Source organism: Phyllopteryx taeniolatus, chromosome 7, assembly GCF_024500385.1.
Source record: "Phyllopteryx taeniolatus isolate TA_2022b chromosome 7, UOR_Ptae_1.2, whole genome shotgun sequence".
Classification (NCBI taxonomy): domain Eukaryota; kingdom Metazoa; phylum Chordata; class Actinopteri; order Syngnathiformes; family Syngnathidae; genus Phyllopteryx; species Phyllopteryx taeniolatus.
Window position 1 is genome coordinate 15,292,702 of NC_084508.1, and position 12,120 is coordinate 15,304,821.

At 40.9% G+C, this 12,120-nt stretch overlaps 1 protein-coding gene across 5 annotated transcripts in view; it reads left to right on the forward strand.

Annotated features, from left to right (window-relative positions):
* Positions 1-12,120, forward strand: part of cep350 (centrosomal protein 350) — a 36,551-nt gene extending 24,431 nt beyond the window's left edge. For all 5 annotated transcript variants that reach the window (XM_061778045.1, XM_061778049.1, XM_061778050.1 and 2 more), the window contains 7 exons: positions 2-123; positions 208-266; positions 358-2,024; positions 2,748-3,278; positions 5,751-5,897; positions 5,978-6,097; positions 9,931-12,120. In XM_061778045.1, the coding sequence (XP_061634029.1) occupies positions 2-123; positions 208-266; positions 358-2,024; positions 2,748-3,278; positions 5,751-5,897; positions 5,978-6,097; positions 9,931-10,086 (2,802 nt within the window). In that variant the 3' untranslated portion in view covers positions 10,087-12,120. The remainder of the gene's footprint in view (position 1; positions 124-207; positions 267-357; positions 2,025-2,747; positions 3,279-5,750; positions 5,898-5,977; positions 6,098-9,930) is intronic.

Sequence of the window (12,120 nt, forward strand, 5' to 3'; positions counted from 1 at the left end):
GAGCTATGACAACTACATTGGAAAAACTAAGGCAGAACTGAACAAAGACCCTGAGCCAATGCCTCGGAAGAAAGATTACACATTAGTTGTAGATCAATCCAGACTCTTATCTCCTATCAAAAGGTACACAAATTTGTATCCATTATGATTATTAATTATTATACACCAGCTAGAAAATAAACCAAACTAAAAGCATAATCTTTTTAGGTCTGAAACCAGTGAAATACCTACTGTGGGGCTACGCAGTAGTTCATCATTTCACCAAAGTATGGTTTGTTTTTACGTCTCATAATTGCTTATTGATGCGGAACTCAAGTGTTTTAACTATATTTATGACAAATGCCTCTCCTCATTTAGGTCATAACAGATCTACCTCGGCATCTGAAGAGCTCAATGTTGAAGCTATGGCGCCATCCTCTGTACGTGGCGGTCCAGATTTCCTGACATCAGGTCAAGAGATGGGTCAATCACCAGACTCTTTAGGACCCTCTGCTGAAGATGCTAAGTCACAAATAATTGAGTCTGAAAAGGATGACACTGTGTTGGATTCACATTCTGCTGTAGCGGACCTCATCGCACACTCTGACAAGCCCCCATCCATTGACCATTCCTGTAGACAGGACTTGGATGTCATTTCCTCAGTGAAGGAGGCACCAATACGGGATGTCCAGGCTTCTCCTCTGACAGATTACCAAGATGACTTTGAGTCATCAGTACCGTCTTCACCTAGGAAGGAGCATATTTCTAAGCCGGATTCAGTTTGCCATACTGAAATCCAGTTTGCCAGTCAAGATGAAGCGATTGAAGAGGAGATTGCTGAAGACTTGAGTCACTGTTCTGTTGCTAGTGGTGCAAGCCATGAATCTAGTCGACTACTAGATTTCCTTCAGGGAGCTGAGGACTTTAACAATGATAGTCATAGCATTAATTCCATCTCCCCGGCACCCATCTCTATCTCACACAGCCCTCTCTCTCTGACTATAGATGAAATGCCAAGTTTCAACATCGGAGACCGTGTTCTTGTTGGTAACGTCCAGCCCGGGACACTAAGGTTTAAAGGTCCAACCAGCTTTGCTGGAGGCTTTTGGGCTGGTGTGGCGTTAGACAAGTCTGAGGGGAGCAACTGTGGCACCTACAATGGAGTAGTATACTTCGAGTGCAAAGAACGTCATGGGATCTTCGCTCCTCCTGAAAAGATTATTCATCTGTCCAATAACTTTGAGCTCTTCACAGACGCTGCTGGACATGACGAATTGTACTCTGATGATGTGTCAGATCAGTGTGAGGATGAACAGAAAAGTAAAGAGGATATATCTGAAAATATACAAATTCTGGAGAAAAGTGAAGAACCCTCTCATAATGATGTGTTGGTAGAGTTCACAAATGTAGCAGCTAACCTAGAGCGAAACCTTAATGGCCAGGAACTACTAAAAGCTGAAATACACCTCGATTCCCAACATCACGATCAATCCATACCACAGAATGGCCAAGAGATAACTAGCATTGTCAACAAGGAAAATGTGGTTGATCAGTACTTGCCACCAATTAGTCAGGAGATTGCCAAAGTCGAGAATGACAATTCTCTTGACCAGTCCACACTAACAAATAGTCAAGAGATTTCTTCGATAGCTGAAAATGACAACGGGCTAGACCAGCATTTGCCACTATATAGTCAGGAGATTTCTGCAGTTGTTGAGAAGGAAGAGGTGGGCCCAGATAACGAGTTGATATTTTCAGGGGTTTCCCATGTAGCTGGTGATCACAAGGACGTGCAGAAGGATCAAATTTCTCCGGACACATTAGCAGACAAACTACTGAGTACCTTTGTGATTGACACCGTTCAGCATTTGGTTCAGATTAAAAGGGCTAAAGAGCAGAAAATTGAAGCTTCCAATCAGATCAACGGCGGCATCATCGTTCAGTCCGAGGAACAAGGGTTTATTTCGTTATTGGAACCACATGATGGTCTATCTTCTTTTATACCTGAAGAGGAGCCGTCCTCTCCAGAGTTGTGTAACCGACCGGTGAGTCTGATTTCTTCACCTCAGTAAATCAAAAGCTAAATACATTCAAGTATTTAAATGTAAAAAATGTCGAGTTGATTAGTGTTCCAGAAGGTGTGCAAGTTACAAGTTATGGATGATGAAAGTTTAGTAGCTTTGAATTGAACAGTAAAATTCCCAACAATAGCTGTCAATGAATGCTTGTCAACAGCTTGACAGCTAGCTCAGTATAGTGGTACACTCTCAAGGGACACTTTTTAGTTACACAATCTGATGGAATCCACTACAAGAGCTCTATCTAAATTTCTGCCTTTGGTTAAATTTGTAAAATGATTGTTCTCAGTTTTAATTGAAGTATTTTTGTTAGTAGTATTTTGGTTTAACCACTACGACTACAATAATAAATATGTTTTTAATTCTAACCATTACTATCTTTGCAAAGGCAGGTCCTATGTTGGGTGTCATCATTAGAATGTGTGCATATGTGTCTAATAGAGTAAGCAGTGAATGCCAGTCAAGATGGGCCACTCAAAGATCAGCGGTTTCCCTTTCTTCTCCTTTTTGTCAACAGAGAAATTTTGAAATGTTAGACAACTGACAAACAGAACATGTTGATTTGCCCTTTTCAATTGATTTTTTTTCAACCAAAGTTCAATGTTATGCTGACAAACCTGTATCTAATTGGGCAAAGAAACAATAGACAAATGTATACAAATCATTTTTTTTTCTTTTTTAAATGAACAGGAAAGTCCAATTTTGGGGGCCAGTGGGCAAGAAGAACTTGCCAAGCGACTTGCTGAGTTGGAACTGAACCGAGATCTGCTGGAGGAGCTAGGTGACGATCAGGACTGGTTTGATGAGGACTTTGGCCTCACCTCACGTAGGGAACAGCAGAAACTCCAACAGAAGCAGAGGGCGGAAGAGAAGAGGCTGGGAGCAGAGCTGGGAAGGTCTGGTTCCTCATCTGAAGATCCCCTGAGGGGACTTGTCTCACACCCAGATGGGGACCAGTCGGTGAAGACTCCGCCAAGACCCGCCCTCCCACTTCCCCCTAAACTGCCAGAACAACCTGCCATGGTGGTGCCCCACTCAGCTGGTGAGGTTGAAAAGATGGTCCATGCTACTATTCAAGAGATCTGGGAGAGCTGTGGCCTTACAAAGGAGGGAAGTGGTTCACTTTCACTTATGGCCTGCTGCAAACCTTCTCAAGAGTTTTTGGGTGTTGAAAACGGCACGAAAGACCTGGAGGCCCTCTCCATCCGCAGCTACAAACAGGTGATAACACAGCGTGCAACAGTTGTCCTTCTTTTCTGCTGCATCAGTGGAAACAGGACTTGCATTGTAGTCTTAAAAACAAAGGTTATTGTTCTAAAGGAAACATGCATTTTCTTTCACAATTTAAAACAGTTCCCTCGGTGTTTCAGTAACATCTGTGACATGTTTTCGTCAAAGTCCCAAGGATCAAGAATTACATCACTCTTTACACACTGCATTTTTAGTCATTCTGAAATGAACCTGTTGTGACATTACAATTGGGCAAAATTCAGAAGCGCTCGCTCACAAACATACAACTAACAAAAGAAGACTTCGGACCTGAGTTATGAAAGGTTTGCACATGCAAAAATTGGCACAAACGTGATTGCTGAAAGTGATATTTTAAAACATTTAATAAAATAGTGCAAATCGGCACAGCTGTGCGTAATGATGACTGTGGTTACTGTGGAGAGGAGGGAGCGTAGGCAAAATGAGAGGTGGTAAGGTGTCTGATGCCCTTGACTTTCCCCTTCATTGTGTGTGTGCTGTGGGGGCATTTTGTGCATTTTTATGTGACGTCGTGTCATCAGAGAGAAAACATTTCTATTCTGGAGAGTTGATGCGGTGACATAAAAAAGCTCCTCCAATTGGAGCGGGGTGATTCCTGAGTGCTATTTTGGCGGACTTGTACTGTAAACGGCAAGGGGGAAATGAAGGAAGGCATAAAAAATTCCGCTGTCCCACTATCAACTTTGAGCCAATAGAAAAATAATATACCGAGACGTCTCTGCGGGAGTCTTTCAAAGCACTCTTCCTGGAACTACAGTGCCGTGAAAAAGTATTGGCCCCCTTCTCAAATGCTTATATTTTTGCATAGTTTCCCCACTTTAATTGTTAAGATCATCAAACAAATCTAAATATCATACAAATATAACCCAACTGAACTTAAAATGCTGTTTTTAGATGATTTCATTTATCAAGGAAGAAAAACTATTCAACGTTACCTCGCCCTGCTGCTGTGAAATTAGTATGGGATATTCCCATTCCTTTTTTGCTACTGGATCACCTCGTTTTCCAACAATGAAAAATACATACTGCCGAGGTGCGGTCCACTCAGCGGGGAAAGCCCTCCTGACTTCCTTCGAGGCTGTTACGACTTCCAAATATGGGATGGCCACACGCCTGTTGCCATCGTCGTTACGCTTTGCTTTGACACGGGGGGGGGGGGGGGGGGGGGGGCTTTCACACTGAGCAAGTGCAGTATGAAATGGCCTTTTTGGTTATGTGAAATATTTTTGAAATGCCAGAAAAAAAATTATTGCGACGTATCATCTATTCAGCAATGCAATTTTGGGGCTTCTGAATGATCTAAGGGCTGTCTTGGAGCCAGTCACAAGAAGGAATCATGCCATATCACCTATGACAAAACTCATTTCAATTCTACATTTCCTTGCATCTGTGTCATTTTAGCACACTTTTGGGTTGTGCTGTCCAAAGTTTTAAAAGCAGTGTTACGTAGGAAGGGCAGAGACATCCAATTACCACACGCTTGGGACGAGTTAAATCAAACAGTTATTAAATTATCGAAGGAATAGATTACTCTTCTGTAACTCCATCCATCCATTTTCCATACCATTTATCCTCACTAGGGTCGCAGGCGTGCTGGATCCTATCTCAGCTATCTTCGGGCGAGAGGCGGGCTACATCCTGAACTTGTCACCAGCCAATCGCAGGGCACATATAAACAAACAACCGTTTGCACTCACATTTACAACTACGGGCAATTTAGAAATTTCAATTAACCTACCATGCATGTTTTTGGGATGTGGGAGAAAACCGGAGTACCCAGAGAAAACTCACGCCGACATGGGGAGAACATACAAACTCCACACAGGTGAGGCCAAATTTGAACCCAGGTCCTCAGAACTGTGAGGAAGATGTGCTAACCAATATGAAATAATATAATATAATTTTATAATAATGTTTGCGAGCCTCTTCCACTAACACTTCCAATTCTATCACGTCAAACTTAATTTTGCGCATACATTGATCAGCTCAAACTTTCCATTGGTGTCCCTAAAGCACAAAACCCTCTTTTAATTACCGCAGTTACCACCACTGTTGCCAACAGGACATGCATTCTATTAGTGAATGAACATGCAATTTGGTGTGCGCTATTGGAATCTTCTTAGTAAAAGATCAGAATCTTAGTAGGTTCCCGCACAACTCGGCGGCCTACAATGCGCACAATCTTTTCGAGTGAACAGGTAATTTAGCACATGCTATTTAGGATCTTAGTAAATCAGGCCCTTGCTTGTTTAATTTCACACATGGTTGTTAGGCAGGCACTCCAGACACGCAAAACTACATTTTGTAAATGTCTCCCTTCATAGTTATTTAAAGGAGATATATTATCATACTGTTGTGCATAACTATCAAAAAAAAATATTGTATGCAAAAAAAATAGGTGGTAAGACTCCTATATTCCCACAGGCTGTGTATGACCTGACGAGGGAGATCCTCCAGGAAATATATGCTGAAGACCCAAATGCCAATCAGCCTGAGTGGGTGAAACCACAGCGAGTCAGATCTGCCTTTTCCCACAGACTCAAGACACCAGGAGACATCAATAAAGTGCTGGTACGATTTGTCTCCAACAAACTCAATTCAAAATATTGTTGCTTCCAAAAGTCAAATGCCCTATGTTGTCTGTTATTCAGGAATTTGTCACAGAAGAAGTTCTGAAACTTTACGGTTTCAAGAATAAGAGTAAAAAGTCTGACTGGCAGAAGATGCTGAAATTCGGCCGAAAGAAACGAGACAGAGTTGATCAAATACTGGTAAGTACACAGTTATAAGACATTGGCACACAGAATTGGGAGTTTAATCTCACATACATACTGTATTTCTTTTATATAGCTCTCAACACAGTATTTGCAAGCGTACTTGCTTAAATAACACACTAGCACAAAGTGACGTGACATCACATGGGCAAACAAATATGCGCTCTAGCACTTCACACAAACAGTATTAACTCGATTAAACTCACCTTTTGGAATTTCCACAAAATAAAAAATGTTAGGAAATACATGCAAAGTAAACTATACAGGCTATTAGTAGCTGCATCGGGAGAGAAGCAGAAACATACTTTGTTTTTTTTTAATGCCGGAACAGTTTTACTGTGTCACAGTGGAGTTTTTAAGCTTCCGCTGTGGTTTAATGGATGGATGGATGAGAATCAGACTTGATTAGTCGAACAGAACAGAGTTTCTAGAAGGGAGAGAGAAACTAAGACAAAAGACAAAGCACTAATTGTAAACAGGATGAGAGAAGTAAATCATTATATTATCTACAACAATGAAACATTAAATATGAGTGTTGCATGGGGCTGTAGTGCTACACTCTGTGAGGGAAGGACAGGACAAGCTAGAACAGGACAAGGACAGGAGAAGAAGCATGCAGGACAAGGGTCGTGAACCCGGCTGTACAACTGAAGTGTGGTGGCATTATGTGAATTATAAAAGTCTACAGGACAAGAGTATAAATGAGGGGATACACAAGCGATTTGCGTCTTCATGAGTTATTTGTTGCAGTAAGTGCATGACCCCACACCCAGTGAAAGAGTCAGAGGGGTGTGTGTCTGCGGATACATGCAATTAATTGGTACCGTTTTACATGCACAAAGACTGACAGAAGTGTCCTGAAATTGCTGTGGCCGCACCGCGGGGGCTGAGGACCCCATCCAATCAATTGAGGGGCGAGATCAGGCCCAGGGGTCCACCCGAGAGCAGCCCGGCGGACGGGACACGTCCCAGACCGAGGTTTCAGTTTCTATTTCCACTGCACAAGGTGCATTCAAGGACCGGCAACAACACAGGACACCTCAAAACACTATCAATGAATTTAACCCCATAACACAAACATTTCACCAGATGGTGCCAAAGTAATACTTTTATTGCTTTCGCAAAAGCAGCGAATACAGTGGAACCTCGATGAAACCGAACCCAATATAACAGATATCGGATAAAATGGACAATTGGAACCAAGCAATGTGTCCAAAAATAGTTTCCATTTGTCACTAAAAATAATGTTGACAAAGTCTGTTAGTTCTAGAATTGGCCGCTGTTGTTTACTGGCGCTGTGGCGCAATGCAAGCAGAGAATGGGAGACATGTGTTTCTGGGTCATAGATGGTCAATATGACTAGATGCAACTAACAGATGTGCCTACGTGGTGGCCATGTTGAATGTGGCAATATTTCCATGTGGCTGCCATGATGGCAGAAGTTCATGAACCATATCTAGCATAGTGCTCTGCGCCGCAGAGAGAGCTCACATGGCTGGCTGTAATGTTAACGCAAAGAGGAATATGACACACAAGTCTCTGGAGTATGGAACATGCTATTTTTGGAACAGTAACAGTTTTGTTTTGTCAAGCCATTCATCTATGGCAACGGAGTTGCAACTTGGAAGCACTTATTCTTCGTGGCTCATGAAAGCAACTCGCCTATGACGAGTGTGTCAACAATGTCTACATAAAGCACACCAGCGGTAAGTTTGGATGCATTTTGAAACTTGTCAAACATTTTCAAGTTTCTTTTTTTATATTTATTTATAATAACTGTGTACTGTACTGGGCCTTTTAGGCCACACAAAAAATTACACATTAATTTTCTCCTGTACAATAATATGGGTGCATATGGCCACAAAAAAAGTGCTTCAGTGTATCGGATAATCTCCTATAACTGATGACCCCCCCCCTCTCCTATTAATCCATTTTATTGAGGTTCCATTGTCGATTAAATTTCTAGCAAATAACCGAGGATGGGTTAAAAATCTGTTAGGTGAATTTGTAAATGCCGAACCACGAATATGCGGGGTTTCACTGTAACTACATGGGCTTGAGCTGATTATCAAACAGAGAAGATTCAAGAATCGAGCAGAGATCCATAAAGAGTGGAATGAGCTTAAAAAAACACCACATTCAGACGCATCTGGGACATGGAATAGAACTGTCGGGTTCCTCGGGTCGAGCCACTGCTGAGCCTGAGCCAACGTAAGAAGCGTTTCAAATGGGCCAATGAGAAGAAGGACTGGACTGTTGGCCAGTGGTCCAAGGTCCTCATTTCTGATGAAAGTAAAGTGTGCCTTTCATTCTGGAATCGAGGTCCAAGGGTTTGGAGGAAGACAGGTGAAGAACAGAACCCAAGCTGCTTGAGGTCCAGTGTGAAATATCCACAGTCAGTCATGATTTGGGGTGCAGTGTCCAGTGCAGGTGTTGGTAAGCTCTGCTTTCTTAAATCCAAGGTCACCACAACTTTACCAGAATGTTTTAGAGGACTTCATGGTTTGTTCTGCTGAGGATCTGTATGGAGATGCAGATATAGTCTAGCAGGACCTGGCCCCTGCCCATACCACCAGAAGCACCAAAACCGGGTTTGATGCCCATGCCATCACAGTGCTTGACTGGCCAGCCATCTCGCCAGATCTAAACCCCATTGAGAATCTATTGGGGTGTTATCAAGAGGAAAATGAGGGGCACCAGAGCCAAAAACAAAGAACAAACTGACAGCAGGCATCAAGGAAATCTGGGCTTCCATAACTCCCAGGCAATGCCATAGCACATCGAGGCAGTGATTAAAGCAAAGGGATTCCCAACCAAGTATTGAAGATTAACATATCATTTTGAAAGTACCATATTTTGATTGATTTAATGTGACCCTAATTTCTTTCATTTTTTTCTACAAAAACCGAGAAGTAAATAGTGATTTCTTCAGTATTCTAATTTTTTGAATTCCTGATTTTGTGTGTTTTATGAGCTGGAAGCCCAAATTATGTAAAAATAAACAGGTAAATACTTGAAATTGTTTACATTTTGGGCCCTGAATCTATAATCTATGAAAGTTTAACTTTTTGAATGGAATTCTGGAAATAAACGTTTCCATGATATTAAAATATTTTGTAAAGGGTCTGTAAGTGACTACAAAAAAATTGGAAATTAAATAACTGATTTACAATAAAAAGTTGCTCAAGTTGCCGTTTTTGCATCTGTAGCCCATTTTTCTTCACTTGAAAAATTCCACCTACTTTACCAAGGGTTTTGGCTGCCTACTTTCTAAATGCCGTAAACGTTTTGAAGGCTTCAGTGCTTAGTTGGAAGGCATTAGCTCACACTCAATTTCCTGTGACTCTACTGAATCATGTGATATCCACTAAATGTCAGTGACTTTCCCTTGTGGCTATAGTAGTGTCTGTCAATCCATCTGTCACTGGTCTCTGGGTTCTTGGCTCTGCCTCAATTTGCTAGGATTGTACTTTTCGCAAGAAATTACTGTTTTGGGATGATTTGACATAATTTTCATTGGGTTTTTTTTCTTTCCAAAAACATGACTTTCTAACGGCTAGCTGAATGACTTATGTTTACATTGGAGATTGTAAACACTTGATTACACATTACGCCCAATGGTGGGAAGCTCTATTGCAACTAAGTGTCTCATAGATAACTATATATAGTCTGTATTATTTCTGTGGCCCATATGGGTAAAACTGAAGGTTTTTTTGTTTGTTTGTTTGTTGCCCATACACCCCGTTATTCAAAATCACTGATGTAAGGAGTTATTCTTTAAATAGACTTCAACACATCCCTGACCTGTGCTGTGTGTATTTGATGTGCAGGTACAGGAACTCCATGAGGAGGAGGGTCAATGGGTCTGCTACGAAGAAGATGAGCTGTCAGTCAAGATGCAGCTGGCAGACAGCATTTTCGACATGTTACTGAAGGACACTGCTAACTCGCTGAGTCTCCTCACCAAGAGGGCCGCCATCAGTTGAATGTAATCCACCTTAAATCTAGTAAATGCGTACATGGGTTTGAAAAGTGCAATAGAGGCACTGAGAAACAAAAAAACATAGTAAACATTGTAGGTGGCCAATCGGTTGATCAGTGGCACATTTTCTTCTGTCCAGTCTACACTACAGTCAGTAATGTCATTTGTCGCCTTTTTATTAAGTCATTGTGTGTCGGGGTCGGGACATTTGCCTTAAACTCAATTTACTGTCAGTTATCCTCCCTCTATAGTGGCTTTTTGTTACCTCTCTTCTTCTTTTGTTTTCCAACAAGTCATGTTGGCCTTAAAACCTTTGCATATTGTAACATGTTCTTTCAATGTCAGTAACTGTAATGTGTCACTGATCTGAAACATTTAGACTGCCCTCTAATGGGACATCACAGATAAGATAGTGTGTATTATATTTAAAATATTTTATTTATTTTGTGGGGAAAAAACTAAAAAATTGAATAGGAGAAAGTAAACTCTGGAATTGTATATTATCCTGTCAAAATATAAAGAGTTTTAATGTTTTTCAAATCAAATCTATGATCATCTAATTGTAAAAGCACAAGTGTGATTGTGGCAATAGACTTTATGTCAGAGATTTAAGAGAATGAAAAGACCATGTTTAGTATTTAAGAGTCACATTAATTATAATTGTGTCCCACTTTTGAGCTGCGTTTATAATATCAGCACTGTGTGCATTAATGGTAACTATCCATGCAGCCTCCAAGTAAAATACTACTGATTTCCTTTTTTAACACTTTTTAGGCGATTCTTGGTTGCTTCTGTTAACCAATGTATACAGCAGGGTTAGGATTCTCTCAAATAGATACACTACATATTAGCATACAGCGTGAAAGTAGGACACAAAATGATTCAGTACTGTACTACGGTACTGAAATGCTGGATTTGAGCTGTTCTCATTCTTAGTGTTTTTCCTTTCTACGACATGAGAGAAGACCTGCTTTTTCTCTCAAAGTGCACGCTTGTTTAGCGCACAGTCTCCTCATCCTCAGTACTGCGAAACATTTAAGATTACCAACCATCAGCCAAGAACATAGCCAGGTGGTAACGGTCAACATTCAGTTCAAGTGCCTCTGTACGTTGTAAGAACACTGATTGCTCATCATGTTTTGGACCTCCCTTGAATGTCATGTTTTTCAACTGCTGTAAATGATCCTTTTTAAATTATTATTCTCCTCTCTTAGCTGGTTTGTCAAGTACAGCCTCAGAACTTCAGTTTTGGCCTTATCTTTCCTGTTATGTCCAAGCTTACTGTTTGTGTTTAACCTTCTCGTGTTTCTGTGCCTCAGCCTGATGACCACAGTTGAGTGGTTACCATGACACAGTAAAGACTCTCAAATTGTTTTTCCCCATGAACACGCCGGCTCTCTCCTTGGCCTTGGAATGACCTTATTTTGGTCCTGTATTATTTTTGTGATTTGTTTTAAGCTGAAGTGCCCTTAAACCCGTTTCTACCCCTTTTTTTTTTTTTGTTTGTTTTTTTTTTTTTTTGTTAAATAGTCACTGGTTAGATAATGTACCAAAAATGTGATGCCAACCTCAGCTCTCCCAGATTGTCTTCTTGAAACGATTGTATATTGGAGAAAGCAACCTTCTCTGTTATAACTATGCAGTGCTTCAGGTAGTTGACTGAACACCTTGTTAGCCCTGTCGTCTGTCCAATACTTTTTATCTTCTTGGTGTTGAGGAGAACCTTTTCTTTTCTGAAATTGGGAGGTAAAGCAACTTTAATATCTGGTCCTCGTTAGATTTATTAAATTAACCCTATCCCGCTAATTTCCACTTTTTATTGTTTGAAATGTTAATGAATATTTATATTACTGTGCTGTGAGTGTGCACCAAGTGCACTTGGATTGTACAATACTTTTATGGCTGTAAATATACTGTAGTCAATCGGACCCACTCTTACTGGCAACTCAGTGATTGTTGGCGAATGAACGGTTTACTTTGCAAACATGTACATAAGATTTGTAGACTTTGGAACTGTAAATAAAGCTTTGTAAAGGAA